Raw genomic sequence first — 23,787 nt, 5'->3', positions numbered from 1 at the left:
AAAATTGCTCACTATACCTAAGATATGGAATCAACTAAGGTGTTCATTATCAGGTGAACAAATAAAGAAAATGTACACACAAACACATACACACAATGGAATACTAGTCAGTCTTTAAAACAAATGAAATCCTATCTTTTGTAGCAAAATGGATGGAACTGGAGAACGTCAGGTTAAGTGAAGTAAATCAGATGCAAAAAAGACAAATATTATATGTTCTCCCCCACATGTGAATCTGAACGCTGAATGTTGATTACTAGAGGCAAGGAGGGGCAGAGGGATAGAGGGGGCTTGACATTTTGAAAACGGGACATTGTGTGTGATTCAATAATTGTGACAGAAAGATCGCACTAATATGTTGACAATAGGGGAATCTGAGTGTGGAGCATATGAGATCTCTTCACAATTTTTGTTTTGTTAATTTAAAACTATTCTCAAAAGCTGACAAATTAAATAGCTACATTTTAAATTATTGTAAGAATAGGGAGGCTTCATCCTGCCAATGGCTAAAGACCACAATTAAAGCAATGTGATGTGAATACAAGTCATCCAGTTCCATGCATTTGACAAACAATATACTTTCTATCAATTTTAATCAAGTAAATCAACCATATTGGCTACACTGCTGCAAGTACTGAATTATCTATTAAGAATTAAACCCTAGACTTTTGGCATTTAATTGTAGTATCAGGGATTCCCCAGCAAGTAAATGATAAAATCACCTAATGTTCAGATTGCAATATTACCACAGATTCCTTCAACATACTACTGAATCCTCAATGAAGAAATTCCTTAATGGGAATGTGATGGGCTGCTGACACAATAATCTTTAATAAATACATATAAATGTCCTAAGATTTAGAAGAAATTGATTCTTACACATTTAATCTAGAATATAAAACCTTTTTCTAGACTTTCTTATTGTCCTACCATTAATAATTTTGGTAGTACATTTCAAACATGTGCAGTACATTTATGAAAGAGATGAACTAATAAAAATTTATTAATGAATTTTCCTAATTATAAGACTTACTTCCTCAGAACCACAGTCACAGACTTCACCGGTCTCTACTCTGCCATTGCCACAGACTGCTCTCCTTTGACTCTGCATTTGTGGTTTATTCTGAAGACAGCTGGCATGCTGATTTGAAATGAAACTTTCAAAGTCACTCAAACTGCAATTGCTAAAAGTCTTTGCACCACTGGATGTCCTAAAGATTAATTAATAAAATGTCATTGGCATTGTACTTCTGAAAATATAATTCCATATTACATACATTAATTTCAAAATGCTGAAATTTAACAAGTGATAAGAAATGTTAATAGCAAGTGCTTAGAGGCCAAATTCATTCTTGAGGCAGTAATATGATTTGATTTAATGGAATACATGTCTTTATTTTTTAAAAGTAAAATACAACTCAATAGTAAAAACCCAAATTACCTAATTTAAATACAGGAAAAGGACTTTAATATACAGTGCTCCAAATAAAAATTAATACTTAATAGGCAATAAGCTTTTATTAGACAAATTATATTGAGTTTAGCTCTAAACTTCCTCAAAGATCTCAGAAGAACTTAATATTTATATAATTATACCCATTACTATTAATAAAGATAAGTGCATAACATATTTTCACTGATGGTGTAAGTTTTGATATGTAGCAGAAATCTGTAAGGAGAAAACTGACACAAATTCAGCACCTATTATATTTTATATATGATTATTGAACCCTTACAACAAACCTCAAAAGTCAATTCGTAAATTGGCAGAATGAGTATTGAGATAATGATTTTGAATTTTTAAAATTTTTTTTAATTTTCTTTTATTTATTTGACAGGTAGAGTTATAGACAGAGAGAGAGACAGAGAGAGAGGTCTTCCTTTCGTTGGTTCACTCCCCAAATGGCCGCTATGGCTGCCGCTGTGCCAATCTGAAGCCAGGAGCCAGGTGCTTCTTCCTGGTCTCCCATGCGGGTGCAGGGCCCAAGCACTTGGGCCATCCTCTACTGCCCTCCCAGACCACAGCAGAGAGCTGGACAGGAAGAGGAGCAACCAGGACTAGAACCCAGCACCCATATGGGATGCCGGTGCCACAGGCAGAGGATTAACCAATGAACCACGGCGCCAGCCCTTATTTTGAATTTAATATATGTAAATAACATTTGTATATAAATGTTGCATAGTTAATATTTTTAATTATGTATAATTTTGATCTCCTAAATGATTAAATCACAATGATTAATGCAGCATCACTTCACCACATTTTGTATCAAGAACCTTTAAAATTTTCTCTGTTAGCAACTTTCACGTATCAGTAGAATATTATTAACTATTGTCATGCTGCACAAATTTACAATTTTCAAGATATAGAATAAACCTATGTGTTCACCAATAGATAAATGAGGAAAGAAAAATGCAATAAATACCATTGGCCCTCCATATTTGCATATTCCACAACCATGGATTTAACCAACCACAGACAGAAAATATTTTAAAAAGTGCATCTGTACTGTAATTATTTCTTGCAATTATTACCTTAAAATACAGTTAAAACTATTTATATAACATTTGTATTGTGTTAGGTATTGTAACTAATCTAGATATGACATAGAGTATACAGGAGGATGTGGGTAAGTAAAGCATTCTTAATCCAAAAACCAGGACCAGAAGTGTTTCAGAATTCTTTTTTGATGTTAGGATATTTGAATATACATAAAGAGATACCTTGAATATGTCAACTTAATTTGTTTCATATACATATCATACGCATACCCTTTAAGGTAATTTTATGGACTGTTTCCAGTGAACGTGAATTTTGCTGCATGAAATCAAATATGTAATTTACCACTTGCAGTGTCATGTCAGCTATCAAAAACTCAGATTTTGGAGAATTTATAATTTCACAGTTTGAGAATTTGATTTCTCAACCCCATTCTATATCATGTTATATAAGGCATGTGAATACCTCTAAATACTGGTATTAGAGCACTAGGGATGGAGATTTGAGTCCTGGAATTAATAACCTATGAATATCAAGAAACTTCTGCTGTACACAAGACTATTCAAATCCTCTCATTTGCAACAACACAGATGAACCTAAAAAATATTAAGTGAAATAAGCCATGCACAGAAAGAAAAATACTACATGATCTCATTTAGATATCAAATCTAAAGAAGTCCTGGGAGTAGAGAGTAGAATGTGGTAATTAAGGGAGGTGAACATACAGATGGGGAGCTGAGGGAAATACAGAGTGGTGAGAGGTGCTTGTTCGACTTCAAACTCAGGTACTTGTAATACAAAAGTAGCATTACTTACATCAGCTAGTTGACCAGTAGCAAACTATGTATACAATGTAAGGTCACTTAAGCTGTTTGTATTACAGGGACTTCTTAACACATTCAGTAGAAATAAGAATTGCCTAACTTACATGATTTCCTTGAGAATTCACTTAAATAGTAATGTATGAGATATACTGTGGAGATGAAAAGGAGCAAATGATAGTTATATTTTCATAAAAATTAATATAATTTTGTCCTATACAAATCACAAGAAAATTGTAAGATTATTTATTAAAGGACCTTAAATATCATAAAGTACAATATAAATCTAAGGATTTATTAATAGATTAAACACTCAGTTCTACCACAAACTAACTCTCTAATCATGGAAATACTATTAATTATCACTTATTATTTATTTATAAATTATGTATAACTCAATCTCATCTGTAAGACTGGACATAATAGGGTCTGTGCTGTAGGGATGTTGTGGCAATCAGACGAGTGTTTAAATATACAGTGTTTGGAATGGTCTCTGGCATATGGTAAGTTAATGTAAATATTAACCTTAGTAACATTAATACTAGACTCTGGGTAAAATAAACAAAACATCTTTTCATAGCATATTTGAGAATAGTTAGCAAAGAAACAATGGGTCGAAACAGTATTTTCAAATTGTGGAGAATATCACTATACAGAGTACTAACTCATTTATTTTGAGAGTTCCTTCAAAAATTTCATGAAAACAGAATTTAAATATAAGCTTATTTTGGTATAAAACATTTTGAAATCCATGCATAGTGGTTGGCTAATATATTGTTCATTAACTTTCTAAAAAAATTATCATATGCATGAATTTAAATGTTGCACCAAAATAAACTTATCATGTAATTTCTTTTTCTACAAAAATTGTAAGTCTCCTCATGTGTGTGCATGTATGTGTGTGAATGTATATTCTCTCAAGTTATGCATCTATATGGACAGTATGTATTTTTACACATCTATACATGGATATATGTGTATATAATAACTCTGAGGAGCAAATTTCAATAATGTCTGCATTAGGTCTGCAAGTATGTCTGCATATACATGTATAAGTATGTATATGTTTGTTATATTTATAGAATATGAGAATTAACACATTCAGTGGTGTTTAGTTATTATTACGAAAAAATCTTGTTTTCAAAAAATTAATGCCTTTTCAATTTTGCCTTTTAATAGTTTTTTAGCAATGAATAGGTAATATCTGTCATAGGCCAAATTCAGTAACAGAAAAACCATAGAATTCTAACGGCTGTTGTTCTTGTCTAATGCCTTATGTTGATTGAAGACATTGGTAAATTTATAAATCACTATAGCTAATCCATCACATATATAGAGAACTATATAATTTTCATATTTTATTTTATTCTTATATCATCTTCTAAATAAAAGAATAGGAATGATCATTCCTATTGAAAATTTTTTTAAACAAGGTCTAGTTTCTCCAAAGCCATATAAATACTTTATATTTGATATTGGTCTTCAATTAGACATTCTGTCCTTTGGATGGTTTTAATATTTTACCGAACATTAAATTATTCTAAAAAAATACAAAATTTCTATTTAAATAAAGATAATAAAGATCATATGTTACTGAAATATTTTTAAACATCCTTAGTGTAATCACCAAATGTGTATCTTAAGGAAAATATCTATACTAATATAGACTGCAGATTCGATTTGTTTTCCTGGATTGTCTTTAATGGTACACATCTATCACGCACTTACCACTTTAACTTACACATTTATGTTTTGTATTAACATGTTCTATTTATAATTAGTTTATGCTATAGATAAATATGAAATGATTGCACTTCAAATATTTCAAACAAAATTAAAATGACCAAAAATAAGTCCTTTAAAAAAACTTACATAGCTCGTGGATTCATTATACAGATGGCTTCTGAGCAGTGACATTTCTTTGGATCATCATATGATATCCCCAGACTGAGTGCCAGCATCTGGGAGACAACAACTGAAAACGCCTCCAAAGTCATCTCCTTGGGATACTATAACAACAGCAAAGAAGATTCGGATGAAGGAGAATTCATTAACTGGTGGCAAAAAAATGCTCTAATTCTGAACATTACTGCTTTTTAAACAAATATTTAACAAATACTCTTATGCACACTTAAGAAGCTGAAGCTCTTCTAAAAAATTTCTACTAAATTATAAACATAATTGCTTATAATTTAATCTAAATATGTTATAAACATATTTAGATAATGCCAAGTTTTGTTATAATTTAACAGATGAATGCTAGCAAACGTAAGGACGTGACCATAACTATATAAAATAGGCTTTATATGACGAGGAAAATCTACATAGACTTTTGGCTGTATGGATCATAGTCTTCTATTCACCCAATTTTATTATCTTTCTAAAAAATTTTTAAAGTGAACAAATTTCATGTATTTCACATAAAACAGATTTAGGAGCACAGTAGTACTACCCACCCTCCCTCTTCCACCCTTTCCCATTCCATCAGTTAATTTTTACAATGATCTACTCTCAGTGTATTTTATACTCATAATTAACCCTACATGAAGTAAAAAATTCAACAAATACTAAGAAGAAAGAAAACACTGTTCCTTAAAGGTAGATACAAGAGCTATAAACAATCAACAAATCTCAAAATGTAAATTTCACTCTTACATTACATTTTTTGATACTCTGTTAACAGATAGATCAAGGAAAATATATGGTATTTTCTTTTTGCGACTGGCTTATTTCACTAAGCATAATGATTTCCAGTTGCATCAATTTTATTACACAACAGAAGATTTCATTTTCTTATGGCTGAGTAGTATTCCATAATTAATATACATATATATATATAATCACAATTTCTATATCCAGTCATCAACTGATGAATATCTATGTTGATTCTATATCTTATCTATTGTGAATTGAGCTGCAATAAACGTGGGGGTACAAATAACTCTCATATACTCATTTCTCTTCCTTCAGATAAATTCCCAAAAAGTGGGATTGTTGGGTCATACAGCAGATCTATTTTCAGCTTTCTGAGGTATGTCCATACTGTCTTCCACAATGGCTGCACCAGAGTGCATTCCCACCAAGAGTGGATAGAGTACTTTTTACCACATCTTCACCAGAATTTATTATTTGTTGATTTCTGTGTGAGATCCAATCTAATTGGGTTGAGGTGAAACCTCATTGTGTTTTGATTTCCTTTTCCCTGATGGCTATGATTCTGAGCATTTTTTTATTTGTTATCTGGCTATTTGTATTTCAGCCTTTGAAAAAGGCCTATTGATATCTATACCCCATTTCTTAACTGGACTGTTTTGTTGTTGTTGAGTTTGTTGAGCTCTTAACAGATTCTGATTATTAATCCTTCATCAGTTGCAGAGTTTGCAAATATTGCCTCTCTTTCTGATGTGGTTGCCTCACCCCTTTGCTGAGTGTTTCCTTTGCAGAACAGAACCTGCTCAGCTTTACATAATCCCTCATGTCTACTTGGGTTTTGCTTGCCTGAGGTCTTTGCCTATGCAAATGTCTTGCAGAAATCCCTAATATATTCCTCTAGTTATTTGATGGAATCAGGTTGTACATTTAGATCTTCGATCCATTTTGAGTTTATTTCTGTAGAAGGTGGAAGTTAGGGGTCTTGTTTCATACTTCGGCAAAAGTAGATCCAATTTTCCTTGCACTATTTGTTGAAGAGACTATTCTTTCTCCAAGGATGGATTTTAGTTCCTTTGTCAAATATTACTTGGTTGTAGATGTGTGGATTGATTTTGGGAATTACTATTTTGTTCCACTGATCTACATGTCTTTTTCTGTGCCAGTACCAAGCTGTTTTATTATAACTGCCCTGTAGTATGTCTTCATTCTGGTATTGTGATGCCTCTGGTTTTGTTTTCGTTGTTTAAGATTGCTTTAGCTATAGGCGTTTCCTGTGTTTCCATTTGAATTTTAGCAACATTATTTCTAGGTCTGAGAAAAATGTCATTGAATCTGAAAATTTCTTTCAGTAGTATGGATGCTCGATGATATTAATTCTTCCAATCCATGATAATGGAAAACATCTTCCATTTTTTGTGTTTTCTTCTATTTCTTTCTTAAATGTTTTGTAATTTCCATCATAGAGATCTTTCACTTCCGTGGTTAAATGTCTTCCAAGGTTTTAAAATTTTTGTAGCTATTGTGAAAGAGAGTGATCCTACAAATACTTTTTCAACCATGACACTGTCTGTATATAAAAAAGCTATTGTTTTCTGAATATTAATTATATAGCCTGTAACTTTACCAAATTCTCTTATGAGAATATATATACTTGTTTTATCTTCCATGATATAAACCTTTAGCTAATCAAAGAAAACAGAGAAGCTTCAAATAAATAAAATCAGCAATGAACAACAGATGTTTTTATACCTGACACCATAGAAATACAAATGATCATTATTTACTACTATGATCCACTACAATCCACAAAACTAGGAAACCTAGAATAAATGGATAAATATTTAGGTTCCAAAAATTTACCAGAATTGAACTAAGAAGATATTTTTAAACCTGAATACATCAATAACAAGTTATAAGATTGAATCAGTAATTTAAAAAAATTCCCAACAAAGAGTATCTCAGGATCATATTGATTCATGTCTGAATTCTACCAAGCTTTTAAAAAAGAATAACACCAATTATTCTCAACTATCCCATTAAAAATTGAAAGGTAGGGAATTCTTTTTTTTTTTTTTTTTTTGACAGGCAGAGTGGAAAGTGAAAGAGAGACACAGAGAGAAAGGTCTTCCTTTTTCCATTGGTTCACCGCCCCCAATGACCAATACACTGCGCTGATAAGAAGCCCGAAGCCAGGTGCTTCTCCTGGTCTCCCATGTGGGTGTAGGGCCCAAGCACTTGGGCCATTCTCCACTGCACTCCCGGGCCACAGCAGAGAGCTGGACTGGAAGACGAGCAACCAGGACAGAATCCGGTGCCCCGACCAGGACTAGAACCTGGGGTTTCAGTGCCGCAGGCGGAGGATTAGCCTATTGAGCCGTGGTGCCGGCAGAAAGGAAGGGAATTCTTTTTCTTTTTTTTAACTTTTATTTCATGAATATAAATTTCCAAAGTACGACTTATGGATTACAATGGCTTCCCCCCCATACCGTCCCTCCCAACCACAACCCTCCCCTTTCCCACTCTCTCTCCCCTTCCATTCACATCAAGATTCATTTTCGATTATCTTAATATACAGAAGATCAGCTTAGCATACATTAAGTAAGGATTTCAACAGTTTGCTCCCACACAGAAACATAAAGTGAAAAATAATAGATGATTTTTTTTAAATGATGATGAAATCAGATCAGACCTATTGTCATGTTTAATCCCAGTGAGAGTCAAGTTGGGAATTGATAATTTCTTTTTTTTTTTTTTTTACAGAAGATCAGTTTAGTACGCATTAAGTAAAGATTTCAACAGTTTGCACCCCCATAGAAACACAAAGTGAAATATATTGTTTGAGTACTCGTTATAGCATTAAATCTCAATGCACAGCACATTAAGGACAGAGAACCTACATGAGGAGTAAGTGCACAGTGACTCCTGTTGTTGACTTTACAAATTGACACTCTTATCTGTGGCATCAGTAATCTCCCTATGCTCCAGTCATGAGTTTCCAATGCTATGGAAGCCCTCTGAGTTCTACGACTCTTATCTTGTTTAGACAAGGTCATAGTCAAAGTGGAGGTTCTCTCCTCCCTTCAGAGAAAGGTACCTCCTTCTTTGATGGCCTGTTCTTTCCACTGGGATCTCACTCACAGAGATCTTTTGCCAGAGTGTCTTGGCTTTCCATGCCTGAAATACTCTCATGGGCTTTTCAGCCAGATCCAAATGGCTTTAGGGCTGATTCTGAGGCCAGAGTGCTGTTTAGGACATCTGCCGTTCTATGAGTCTGCTGAGTATCTCACTTCCCATGTTGGATCACTCTCCCCTTTATTTATTCTATCGGTTAGTGCTAGCAGGTACTAGACTTGTTTATGTGCTCCCTTTGACTCTTAGTCCTTTCATTATAATCAATTGTGAACTGAAATTGATCACTGGGACTAGTGAGATGGCATTGGTACATGCCACCTTGATGGGATTGAATTGGAATCCCCTGGTATGTTTCTAACTCTACCATTTGGGGCAAGTCAGCTTGAGCATGTCCCAAATTATACATCTCTTCCCTCTCTTATTCCCACTTTTATGTTTAACAGGGATCACTTTTCAGTTAATTTTCAACACTTAAGAATAACTGTGTATTAATTACAGAATTAAACCAGTCATATTAAGCAGAAAAGACAAAAAAACTACTAAGAGGGATAATGTATTAAGTTGTTCATTAACAGTCAGGGTTATGCTGATCAAGTCACCGTTTCCCATAGTGTCCATTTCACTTCAGGAGGTTTCCTTTTTGGTGTTCAGTCAGTTGTCACCGACCAGGGAGAACATATGGTATTTGTCCCTTTGGGACTGGCTTATTTCACTCAGCATGATGTGTTCCAGATTCCTCCATCTTGTTGCAAATGACTGGATTTCATTGTTTCTTACTGCGGTATAGTATTCTAAAGAGTACATATCCCATAATTTCGTTATCCAGTCTACAGTTGATGGGCATTTAGGTTGGTTCCAGGTCTTGGCTATTGTGAATTGAGCTGCAATAAACATTAGGGTGCAGACCGCTTTTTTGTTTGCAAATTTAAATTCCTTTGGGTAAATTCCAAGGAGTGGGATGGCTGGGTTGAATGGTAGGGTTATCTTCAGGTTCTGAGGAATCTCCAGACTGACTTCCATAGTGGCTTGACCAGTTTGCATTCCCAACACAGTGGGTTAGTGTCCCTTTTTCCCCACATCCTCGCCAGCATCTGCTGTTGGCAGATTTCTGCATGTGAGCCATTCTAACCGGGGTGAGGTGAAACCTCATTGTGGTTTTGATTTGAATTTCCCTGATTGCTAGTGATCTTGAACATTTTTTCATGTGCCTGTTGGCCATTTGGATTTCCTCTTTTGAAAAATGTCTATTGAGGTCCTTGGCCCATCTCTTAATTGGGTTGTTGGTTTTGTTTTTGTGGAGTTTCTTGATCTCTTTGTAGATTCTGGTTATTAACCCTTTATCTGTTGCATAGTTTGCAAATATTTTTTCCCATTCTGTCGGTTGTCTCTTCACTCTCCTGACTGTTTCTTTTGCAGTACAGAAACTTCTCAATTTGATGCAATCCCAATAGTTGATTTAGGCTTTGACTGCCTGCGCCTCCAGGGTCTTTTCCAGAAATTCTTTGCCTGTGCCAATATCTTGAAGGGTTTCTCCAATGTTCTCCAGTAACCTGATGGTGTCAGGTCGTAGATTTAGGTCTTTAATCCATGTTGAGTGGATTTTTGTGTAAGGTGTAAGGTAGGGGTCTTGCTTCATGCTTCTGCACGTGGAAATCCAATTTTCCCAGCACCATTTATTGAATAGACTGTCCTTGCTCCAGGAATTGGTTTTAGATCCTTGATCAAATATAAGTTGGCTATAGATGTTTGGGTTGATCTCTGGTGTTTCAATTCTGTTCCATTGGTCTATCCATCTGTTTCTGTACCAGTACTTTCAAATTCTTTCTTTAAGGCCAACATTACTCTGATACCAAAGACATGACCAAAAAAAAAAAAAAAAAAAACAACTTTAGACCAGTCTCCCTAGTGAACATAAAAAAAAAAACGCTCAACAAAGTGCTAGAAAATTGATACATCAAAAAAAAATCAAGTGGGATTTATCCCAGGGATGAAAGGATGGCTCAACATCTCAACATTAGCCAATCAATGTACATATTACATCAACAGAAGGAGGACAAAAATATGATCATCTCAACAGGATGATCGTGGTTGTACTTTTATTACTTTAATAAACTTCCAACTCAGGGTTTTAGTTAAAAGAAAGTGCCACAGTTCCCAATCAGATAGACTGTTTAGAAATAGTGAACTGTATAGCCGGCGCCGCGGCTCACTAGGCTAATCCTCTGCCTAGCGGCGCCGGCACACCGGGTTCTAGTCCCGGTTGGGGCGCCGGATTCTGTCCCGGTTGCCCCTCTTCCAGGCCAGCCCTCTGCTGTGGCCAGGGAGTGCAGTGGAGGATGGCCCAGGTGCTTGGGCCCTGCACCCCATGGGAGACCAGGAAAAGCACCTGGCTCCTGGCTCCTGCCATCGGATCAGCGCGGTGCGCTGGCCGCAGCGCACCGGCCGCGGCGGCCATTGGAGGGTGAACCAACGGCAAAGGAAGACCTTTCTCTCTGTCTCTCTCTCTCACTGTCCACTCTGCCTGTCAAAAAAAAAAAAAAAGAAAAAAAAAGAAATAGTGAACTGTATAGACAGTTTGTATTATAAAGTAAATATTTTAATTATCTGTTACATTTTTATATTTCAAGAAATTTCTTATTAGTGATCAAGATTTTGGTGTTTATGATAGAAAATATTGAAACTGATAATCTGAAATGGCCATCTATGTGATGTGCTCTTTTAGTTTTATCCTAATTTAACATATAAGTGTAAATCTACACATGATATGTCATTCTAATGTTTTGGATTTTATTCAATAAATCATGTTTTATGTATGATTGAGGTCACTCAGGTAGTTAAATATCTCATATATTTTTATTATTAGTTGCAGTGTTGATATAAACCCATTTTTCAGGGAGAAAACAGGTCAATGCATAGTCAGATAAAACAATAAAAGTGTTTCATAGTATAATTAATGGGAAAAACATTCACTAACTATTTAAATCTATTCTCTTGTCTCACAAACTTTAGAAATGTTAACATTTTCAGAGTATGCAGGATGTGCATACAGGAACACACTTTATTACTGGGATGTAACAGTTCGATTTTTTTTCTTGAAAATTAGAAATAATTTTGGCCAGCATTGTGGCTCACTTGGTTAATCCTGCAGGGCTGGCATCCGATATGAGAACCGGGTTCTAATCACGGCTGCTCCTCTTCCAGTCCAGCTCTCTGCTGTGGCCCGGGAGTGCAGTGGAGGATGGCCCAAGTGCTTGGGCCCTGCACCCAAATGGGAGACCAGGAGAAGCACCTGGCTCCTGGCTTCAGATTGGTGCAGCATGCTGGCCATAGTGGCCATTTGGGGGGTGAGCCAACAGAAGGAAGACCTTTCTCTCTGCCTCTCTCTCTCTGTCTAACTCTGCCTGTCAAATTTTAAAAAAAAGAAAATTAGAAATAATTTAAACACTTTCTGATTTTAAAATTTTTAAAATCTGTTTGACAAACATTCTTATATCAAAATATAGTTTCCTTTTCATTGCAGAATTGTATCTAAAAATTCATTCTTTAAAAATTTTGGATCCTTTTTAATACAACAAAAACATTTATACTATGTTGCTTTTCAATTCATTAAAAACATTTTTAAAGAAGCAATTTGCAGATATATATTCCAAGATGGTTGAATAGGATGAAGACTTACTGCTTTGGATGACAGGAAAATGACAGGAGAAAGCAGAAAAAGTATATTCCCAAAAATAAAATTAGTAGGAGAAAAGAAATAATTAAAATAAGAGAATAAACAAAATTGAAACAAAAAAGTATAAAAGATCAGTGAAATGAAGAGATGGTTTTTCAAAAAAAAAAATTAATATACACTGGCCCAACTAAACAAAAGAAGATCCAAACTAATAAGATCAGAGATGAAAAGGAGATGTAATTGCAGATACCACAGAAATAAAATTAATCATCAGGAATTGCTACAATTGCTATATGCCAACAAAACAGAAAATCTAGAAGAAATGGATAGATTCTTAGACATACACAATCTACTAAAATTGAATCACAAAGGCAAAGAAGACCTCAAAAGACCAATAACCAACACAGAGATTTGTAGAAATGAAGACCCTTCCAAAAAAGAAAAGTCCAGGATCAGCTTCACTACTGAATTCTACCAGACTTTCAGAGAACAAATTCTAATTCTTCTCAAGCTATTCTATACAATTAAAAGGGAGGAAATCCTCCCAAACTCCTTCTATGAGGCCAGCATCACCTTCATTCCAAAACCAGAAAAAGAAACAAAAAAGACAGACTAATATCCCTGATGAACATAGGTGCAAAAATCCTCAACAAAATAGTAGCAAGACCCCTACCTTACGCCTTACACAAAAATCCACTCAACATGGATTAAAGATCTAAATCTATGACCTGACACCATCAAATTATGAGAACATTGGAGAAACCCTGCAAGATATTGGCACAGGCAGAGACTTCTTGGAAGACTCCAGAAGCACAGGCAGTCAAAGCCAGAATTCACAATCAGGATTTCATCAATTTGAGAAGTTTAAGTACGGCAAAAGACTCAGTCAGGAGAAGGAAGAAGCAACCGAAAGAATGGGAAAAATATTTGCAAACTATGCAACAGATAAAGGGTTAATAACCAGAATCTACAAAGAGATCAAGAAACTCCACAAAAACAAAACCAACAACCCACTTAAGAGATGGGCCAAGGACCTCAATAGACTATTTCAAATGAGGAAATCCAAATGGCCAACAGGCACATGAAAAAATTCAAGGTCATTAGCAATCAGGGAAATGCAAATCAAAACCACAATGAGGTTTCACCTCACCCCAGTTAGTATGGCTCACATTCAGAAATCTACCAACAACAGATGCTGGCGAAGAGGAGGGGAAAAAGGGACACTAACCCACTGTGTTAGGAATGAAAACTGGTAAAGTCACTATGGAAGTCATTTTGAAGATTCATCAGAAACTTGAATATAACACTACCATACAACCCAGTCATCCCACTCCTTGGAATTTACCCAAAGGAAATTAAATTGGCAAATAAAAAAGCTGTCTGCACCTTAATGGTTATTGCAGCTCAATTCACAAGAGCTAAGACCTGGACCTTAATGCCCATCAACAGAAGCCTGGATAAAGAAATTGTAGGATATGTACTCTATAGAATATTACACAACAGCAAAAAAACAATGAAATCCGGTCATTTGCAACAAAATGGAGGAATCTGGAAAACATCATGCTGAGTGAAATGAGCCAGTCCCAGAGGAACAAATATCATATGTTCTCCCTGATCAGTGACAAGTAACCTAGCACCAAAAAGGAAACCTGTTGAAGTGAAATGGACACTACGAGAAACAGTGACTTGATCAGCCCTTGTCCTGACTGTCAAGGAACAACTTAATACTTCATCCCTTTTAGTATTTTTTGATCTACTTAATACAATTGTTGAACTCTTTAATTAACACGTAATTATTCTTAGGTGTTTAAATTTAACTGAAAAGTGATCCCTGTTAAATATAAGAGTGGGAATAAGAGAGGGAGAAGATGTACAATATGGGACATGCTCAATTGGACTTGCCCCAAACGGTAGAGTTAGAAATGTGCCAGGGAATTCCAATTCAATACCATCAAGGTGGCATGTACCAATGCCATCTCACTTGTCCAAGTGATCAGTTTCAGTTCACAACTGATCATAGTGATAAGTCTAAGAGTCAAAGGGATCACAAAAACAAGACTAGTGTCTCCTAATACTAAATAAAAGTATTAAAAAGGAGAGAATGATCCAACATGGGAAGCAGGATACACAGCAGACTCATAGAATGGCAGATGTCCTCTGGCCTCAGAATCAGCCCTTAAGGCATCTGGATCTAGCTGAAGAGTCCATGAGAGTATTTCAGGCATGGAAAGCCAAGACACTCTGGCAAAAAAAAAAAAAAAAAAAAAACAAACACCCTAAATGAAAGATCTCTGTGAGTGAGTGAGATCCCAGTGGAAAGAACAGGCCATCAAAGAAGGAGGTACCTTTCTCTGAAGGGAGGAGAGAACTTCCACTTTGACTATGGCCTTGTCTAATTAAGATCAGAGTTGGCGAACTCAAAAAGCTTCCATAGCCTTGGGAACTCATGACAAGAGCCTAGGGTGATTACTGCAACCATAAACAAGAGTGTCAGTGTGTTAAGTCAACAACAGGAGTCACTGTGCACTTACTCCCCATGTAGGATCTCTGGCCTTAATGTATTGTACTATGTGACTTAATGGTATAACTAGTACTCAAACAGTACTTTACACTTTGTGTTTCTGTGTGGGTGCAAACTGTTGAAATCTTTCCTTAGTATATACTAAATTGATCTTCTATGTATAAAGATAATTGATAATGAAATTTGATGTGCATGGAATGGGAGAGGGAGCGGGAGATGGGAGGGTTGCAGGTGGGAGGGTATTTATGGGGGAAAAAGCCACTGTAATCCAAAAGCTGTACTTTGGAAATTTATATTTATTAAATAAAAGTTAAAAAAAAAGGAATATGGCAAGAATGCTTTCACATGGAATATATTTATAGTGCAATTAAATTAGAATGTCACAGGTTCCTAAGGCTATTTTTAGGCTCTTAATGCTAAAGGACAGATAGGCAGAGATTGGGGTCATGGCACAGGATAAGATATTGAGCTAGAAGGAAATTAGTTGGGGCCAGTGCTGTGGCGTAGCTGGTAAAGCCACCATATGCAATGCCAGATTCCCATAAGGGCACCGATTTGAGTCCTGGCTGCTCCACTTCTGATCCAGCTCCCTGCTGTGGCCTGGGAAAGCAGTAGAAGATGGCCCAAGTCTTTGGGCCCCTGCACCTGCGTGGGTGACCGGGAAGAATTTTTGGCTCCTGGCTTCGGATTGGCGCTGCTTCGGCCATTGGGGCTAGCTGGGGAGTGAACCAGCAGATGGAAGACCTCTCTCTCTCTCTCTCTCTCTCTCTGTCTCTCTCTCTCTGCATTTCCTTCTTTCTTTGTGTAACTCTGACTTTCAAATAAATAAATAAATGCTTAAAAAAAGGAAGAAAATTAGTTGTGACAGAGTGGAGATAAGGATAATATGTTGGTCAATAGAAAACCATGGCACCCCAACAAACACAAGAGTACCAAGGACTCATATGCTGCAGGAACGAAGGAAAGATCAATAAGCAAATAACTGCACCAATATAAGATGCAAGAATGAGGAGCAAAGAATGTGGGTGGACAAATGAAGCAGTTAAGACTATAACCAGAGCTGGAAGTGGGGCTTATACCAATATTTTTTATTTATCTCCTTTTCCTCTTTCATCTCCCAGTAACTTATATAAAGAATACTATTGTAATTACATTAACCCATAGACAAAGTACAAAAGTCCTATAGAAAAAATTATAAATTTTAAAAAATTTGAAAATAAATATAAGACATGTACAACTATGTTATACCTACAAAAACCTATGCATGCAATAGGTTATACCTACAAATCTATGCATGCAATAGGTCTCAAAAAGTTTATGAAGTGGCCAGCACTGTGGCACAGCAGGATAAGTCACCACCTGTCATGCTGCCATCCCATACTAGCACCTGTTTGAGTCCTGACTGTTCTCTTCCCATCCAGTTCCCTGCTTAATGCAACTGGGAATGCAACAGAAGATGGCTGAAATATGTGGAACCCTGCCACTCATGGGGGAGACAGATGGAGTTACAGACTTCTGGCTTTGGCTTGGCCCCACTCTGGCCATGGCAACCATCCGGAGACTGACTCAGTAAATGGAGACTAACTCTGCCTTTCCCTCTCTCTGTAACGCTTTCAAATAAATGAGTAGATACATCTTTTATAAACAGAATTTGTTAAGAGTTACAAAAAAGGATAACAAAAAATGTGGATTATGACAAAACTGCATGGATTTCAAAATTTAAAATAATAAATATATAATAACATAACAGTAAACATAGATAGTATTACCAGTACTATTGATAGTTTTATAAGTCAAAATAGGGGTTGAATAAGAGCATATATTTTAAATAACTAAATTAAATCAATGGAAGAACTTAAATGTAAATTCTTAAGCAAGACTACACAAACAGAAAAAGGAAAGAACTTTACTATCATTTCTTACTTTACATATCTATAGTTTAAAAATTTAGTATGTGCATATGTTAATTTTATAATAAAAATTTAAGTACTAGAAAACTATGTGCTGTAAGCCTGGTTTCAGCAGAAGTCAGCTGGTGATGAGCCCTGGTAGCTCTGCCAGCCAAGAGTTGGATTCCTGGAAATGGACCTGCCCTGGAATCGAAGGATGACCAGGTCAGAGCCACAGTTCTTACTGGCTCCAAGCTGAAAAGCCCTTCACTCAGCCCAGCTTCTAAAGTGACCACCACAGCTGAGAAAATGGCCAAGTAGGGTCAGTAACATTGCAGGCAGAACTGTAAATTTCCTGTTAGAGATGCCACCTGCCTTTACCTAGCCAGCTCTCCTCCCAGGCCACCTAGGTAATGGAAGTCAACAGGGTGCTTCCCCAAGGAGGTTCACACCTCCCTTAGGATGTAGCCTATGAAGAGAAAGATAAGTCTGGGCCTCATAATTTACAAGGCTTTAAAGCCCACCTGATTATTATCAAGCCCCTTCTGTCAGTTTCTATTGGCCTCTCAATCAGAAAACTTATTTGTAGCTTAGATAGCACCTTTCTTAGGTTCTCTAATAACAACTCTGTCCTCTGTATCTAACCCACTTGAGCCTCATTCCTTTGTAACCATAGCCTCGCCTCCACAAATGGCTCTACTTCCAACCTGTGTGTACTGATGGTCCTCTCCCCCACTTAATGTTGTATGGTTGTTCAGAATTTCTCTACAGACAAACCCCACTACCTACAAAATTTAAGTGGCCTTTTCTCCCAGTCTTGGCTGGAATCAGCTTTAAGCCACATCCATCAAACTGTCCTCACAAGGGTCCAGAGACACCCCCCCCCCTCATTTCCTCTCCTCCATGAAATCCTCTCATTATTACTTGGTTAATGCTACTCTTAGGATCATTGGTTGCTATTCTCACCCTGACTTTTATACTACAGTGTCTATTTAAGTGTTTACAGGAGGTTATAATGGAACAAACGAAGGCCTTCAGCAACCAGGCAGTCAACCAAATGCTGCTACAGGGACATACTCGGCACCAAGGAGACAGCGGCTTGAGACATCACCCCATGCCAGAGAAAAGTACCTCATCACCCCATGTCAGCAGGAAGTAGCTCTAAAGACAGATCATCGTCCCTCTACCTCTCCTGGACTTTTGGGACTAATGTAATCCCATACAACTCCTGCTTTATAAAAAACAAAAGGGGGGAATGTTAGGAAACTGGCACAGTTTTATCTATGGCATGATCTACACCCTGATTTACATCCTATGCCCTAGCCCCTGCTGCCATTGCTGGAAGCCAGGTGGCCACATGGCCCAACCACTGGTGTCAAGCTCCACCCCCATCCTAATGGGATTCGCTGCTCCTGCTTCCCTGCCCGCCCTCCAGCAAAGTTTTAAAAGGACCTGTTCCTGAACACATGGCTCTCTTGGCTTCTCTATTCTCTCCTGCTCACTCTCTCTAGCCCTCTCTCCTCTCTCACTCCCCTCTCTCCTCTCCTCTCTCCTCTTTCTCTCTTACTCTCCTTCTCCCTCTTTGCCCCTTCCCTCCAGCCTGCTGGGTTTCCCCAATAAACCCTTTCCCTAAAAAAAAAAAAAAAAGAAAAGAAAAGAAAAGAAAGAGAGAAAACTATGTGTTGCAAAATCCCATTTTGTAGAAAAATAATTCATATAAGGAGAGAGTGAACCTCAATAACAGATAAAAGCACACAAAGTAGAAGATATGAAATATTTCAAAAAGTTAGTGGAAATGAAATTAAAGGATAAGATTATTTTGGGGCAAAAATAATGTGAAATTATTCACAAAAGAGGTCTTCAAAAGGTTCATGGAAAACAAATTATGAAAATAATTATGCACAGATCTCATATCGTTTTCACCAAAAAAGTCCTTTAATTACACCTTTCAACAAACTTTTCGATATACTCACAAAATATTACCAGTGATGTTTTCCACTGAGGCGACAGTACGTCAGATTACAATAATTTCTTATCTGTTCCTTTATGCACTTAACAAATCTGACATAATTAACATCAATTACTTTGCAATTTAAAACATATACTATTTAAACTTGTTTTTAAAAGCATTAGTATATATGGAGAATGGCTCATAGAGCCACATCACCTTTCAACTGGAAGCTATTTTGTCTGTAAGAATATTTTCCCAATATTGCTTGAAAGAAAAAATCTGGTGTTATAAAAATTTTCTTAACAGATAACTTTCCATGATGTACTGTTCTATGTATGCAGGAATGTATGTGTATTTGTTTATGGTATTTTTATTTCCACTTTAACTTAAAATTACAGTTAATTGCATCTAATATTTCTATAAAATAATTTCCTCCTACACACTCCAAAATTTTACCAGTAATGGAAAACAACAAATACAATTTCTAAATATAAACACAAATGTAAACTGTATAAAATATACAGTATTTTGATGACAAATTTTAAATGTGTAAATTTTTTAAAACAAAATTAAAAAAGATTAAGTGATTACATACCACTGCAATTCCTGCAGAATAATGAGGAGCACATATCTTTCCAGGAAACACTGCACCCACATAATCTGGATAATCCCTATAACTAAATAAATACATTCATTGTAATGATCAATTTAAATCTCATAATTTGTGCTAAATTAAATCTGTAGTTCATAAAATCCTGTTCTGAAGTAAGTCGAGGTACAATATGCCCTTCTTTCAAAGTTTGAAGATATTAGTAAAAAAAAAAATTGGTTGAAATGTTTTGAATTTTCTAAATACAAATCAAAGATTTTGATGACTTTCGGCACTCATCACATTTGGTTAAGGTTACCAAAACCCTTAATCAAAAAAACATCTTATTGAATGAAAACAAAAAGTTTTAATTTATGGGTCAAAATGTGTCATTCCTACATAGAAAAACTCAACAGTTTTTCATATGAATGTCTTCATTGTCTCACAACTAAATAGTGTCATTCCAATTTTAAATGTGGCCCTAGTGATACTCTCACATAATAATAATACAATTATCAAAATTTACATGAGTTATCCCTTTAATCATCAAAGCACACCAGTGAAATTAATCTTTTATCCACATTAAAGAAAAACAAAATCAAATGGGAAGTATAAGTAATTATCTTAAGGCAGCATAATTAATGAGAGCTACTGAAGAACTCAAACTTGGGTAGCCTGAATCAAGAGCTATTCTCTCAACTATGACGTATAGATACTTCATCCATATACTATCATCTTTAGGGCTCTCCCTCAAAAACATATGCCATAATGTCTGTAAATAAGTTTGGTACTCAATCCTTAATTTGATATGTAACTTCATGGTTATTCTACATCCTCAGTGCTGCCTCTGTTCTGCTTCTCTGATATTGTTTAAATGAAACTCTTCTGTCACTTTTTTCCAAGTATTTATTCCTAACACTCAATATTGAGAATAAATTACAGTATAGAAGTATTGTTTACAATCTTCCTTTAGCCAAAGTAGTTCTTACAACAGATATTTTAACAAATTTCTATCTAACTCCTAAGATTTCCCCTAAAGTGTGTATAATACTGGTTATCACATTAATAGTAATTTTTTAGTTCACACTCCTACTCCTTAATGTGCCCACTTCATATTAAATTAGCTGTCAAGACCTATGTTTTATATCTTCAATCATTCATATATATCCTTCCTTCCTGCGAAGATTCAGCATGAGATCTAATTGTGAATTCCATCCTCTTTGAAAAGAACTTAGCTTTATGTTTCTACAATATTTCTCTGTCTACTCAAACTGTCCAACTCCTTTTGTACTGCTATTTAGCCTTTAATCTGGCCTTTCTATATATCCCTCCCATCTACCTTGATCTTGTTCTCAATATTTTACTTAATCTGTATTGTAAACAAATATAGATAATGCACATTAAGTTTGAAAACTTCATTGTGCCCATTATAGGAATTACTCACAACAGATTGTAAGATCCTGGAAAAAAGAGATAGTAATTGTTTATAATTATTTTATTTTCTTTCTTTTTTTTTTTTTTTTTTTGACAGGCAGAGTGGACAGTGAGAGAGAGACAGAGAGAAAGGTCTTCCTTTGCCGTTGGTTCACCCTCCAATGGCCGCTGCGGCCGGTGCACCACGCTGATCCAGTGGCAGGAGCCAGGTGCTTCTCCTGGTCTCCCATGGGGTGCAGGGCCCAAGCACTTGGGCCATCCTCCACTGCACTCCCAGGCCACAGCACAGAGCTGGCCTGGAAGAGGGGCAACCAGGACAGAATCCGGCGCCCCGACCGGGACTGGAACCCGGTGTGCCGGCGCCGCAGGCGGAGGATTAGCCTATTGAGCTATGGCGCCGGCCTATTTTATTTTCTTTTTTTAACAATTATTTAATGAACATAAATTTCCAAAGCACAGCATATGGATTACAATGGCTTCCCCCACATAACTTCCCTCCCACCCACAATCCTCTCCTTTCCCACTCCCTCTCCCCTTACATTCAAATCAAGAATCATTTTCAAATATATTTATATACAGAAGATCAGTTTACTATATATTGAGTAAAGATTTCAACAGTTTGCACCCACACAGAAACACAAAGTGAAAAATACTGTTTCAGTACTAGTTATAGCATTAAATCATAATGTACAGCACATTAAGGACAGACATCCTACATGAGGTGTAAGTGCACAGTGACTCCTGTTGTTGACTTAACAAAATGACACTCTTGTTTATGGCATCAGTAATCATCCAAGGCTCTTATCATGAGTTGCCAAGGCTATGGAAGCCTTTGGAGTTCACCGACTCCAATCATATTTAGACAAGGTCATAGTCAAAGTGGAGGTTCTCTCCTCCCTTCACAGAAAGGTACCTCCTTCTTGATGACCTATTCTTTCCACTGGGATCTCACTCGTGGAGATCCTTCATTTATGTCATTTTTTTTTTTTTGACAGAGTGTCCTGGCTTTCCATGCCTGAAATACTCTCATGGACTTTTCAGCTGGATCCAAATGCCTTAAGGGCTGATTCTGAGGCCAGAGTGCTGTTTAGGACTTCCGCCATTCTATGAGTCTGCTGTGCATCCCGCTTTCCGTGTTGGTTCATTCTCTCCTTTTTTATTCTATCTGTTAGTATTATTCAGACACAAGTCTTGTGTATGTGATCCCTTTGACTCTTAATCCTATTATTGTGATCAATTGTGAATTGAAATTGATCACTTTGACTAGTGAGATGGCATTGGTACCTGCCACCTTGATGGGATTGAATTGGAATCCCCTGGTATGTTTCTAACTCTACCGTTTGGGGCAAGTCCGATTGAGCATGTCCCAAAATGTACATCTCTTCCCTCTCTTATTCCCACTCTTATATTTAAAAGGGATCACTTTTCAGTTAAGTTTCAACACTTAAGAATAACTGTGTATTCAGCAGATTCATAGAATGCCAGCTGTCCTATACAGAACTCTGGCCTAAGAATTAGCCCTTAGGGCATTCGGATCCGGCTGAAAAGCCCATGAGAGTATTTCAGGCATGGAAAGCCAAGACACCCTGGCAAAAAAAATGACCTAAATGAAAGATCTCTGTGAGTGAGATCCCAGTGGAAAGAACAGGTCATCAAAGAAGGAGGTAGCTTTCTCTGAAGGGAGGAGAGAACTTCCACTTTGACTATGACCTTGTCTAAATGTGATAAGAGTCGGTGAATTCAAAAGGCTTCCATACCTTGGAAACTCATGACTGGAGCCTACAGAGATTACTGATGCCATTAACAAGTGTGTCAATTTGTTAAGTCAACAACAGGAGTCACTGTGCACTTACTCCTCATGTAGTATCTCGGTCCTTAATGTGCTGTACATTATGATTTAATGCTATAACAAGTACTCAAACAGTATTTTTCACTTTGTGTTTCTATGTGGGTGCAAACTATTGAAATCTTTACATTAATATATACTAAACTGATCTTCTGTATGTAAGAGAAATGAAAATGAATCTCAATGTTAATGGAAGGGGAGAGGAGGCGAGAAAGGGGAAGGTTGCGGGTGGGAGGGAAGTTATGGAGGAGAAGCCATTGTAATCCATAAGCTGTACTTTGGAAAATTATATTCATTAAATACAAAAAATGTTGAAAACAAAGAATAACTGTGTATTAATTACAGAATTCAACCAATACTATTAAGTAGAACAAAAAAAAAAAACTCTCAGAAATAGACAGATCAAACGGACAGAAGATCAACAAGGAAATAGCAGATTTAAATGACACTATAGCCCAAATGGATCTAACAGATATCTACAGAACTTTTCATCCTACACTTAAAGAATTCACATTCTTCTCAGCAGTACATGGAACCTACTCTAGGATTGACCACATACTAGGCCATAAAGCAAGTCTCAGCAAATTCAAAAGAATTAGAATCATACCATGCAGCTTCTCAGACCTTAGGGGAATGAAGTTGGAAATTAGCAACTCAGGAATCCCTAGAGCATATGCAAACACATGGACACTGAACAGCATGTTCCTGAATGAACACTGGGTCATCGAAGAAATCAAAAGAGAAATCAAAAACTTTCTGGAAGTAAATGAGGATAACAA

At 36.3% G+C, this 23,787-nt stretch overlaps 1 protein-coding gene across 2 annotated transcripts in view; it reads right to left on the bottom strand.

The window, feature by feature from the left end:
* Positions 1-23,787, bottom strand: part of LOC103352167 (disintegrin and metalloproteinase domain-containing protein 32) — a 193,422-nt gene that overhangs the window by 77,710 nt on the left and 91,925 nt on the right. The window contains exons 9-11 of one of the 2 annotated variants that reach the window (XM_070068580.1): positions 19,735-19,816; positions 5,194-5,330; positions 1,034-1,211 (exon numbers count right to left, since the gene is read on the bottom strand). In XM_070068580.1, the coding sequence (XP_069924681.1) occupies positions 1,034-1,211; positions 5,194-5,330; positions 19,735-19,816 (397 nt within the window). The remainder of the gene's footprint in view (positions 1-1,033; positions 1,212-5,193; positions 5,331-19,734; positions 19,817-23,787) is intronic. The other variant, XM_070068579.1, reaches the window with a different exon arrangement.

Source organism: Oryctolagus cuniculus, chromosome 2 (assembly GCF_964237555.1).
Source record: "Oryctolagus cuniculus chromosome 2, mOryCun1.1, whole genome shotgun sequence".
In the NCBI taxonomy this organism is placed as follows: Eukaryota; Metazoa; Chordata; class Mammalia; order Lagomorpha; family Leporidae; genus Oryctolagus; species Oryctolagus cuniculus.
Note: the sequence above shows the minus strand (reverse complement) of the source record. Positions and strands in the feature narration are given on the sequence as shown.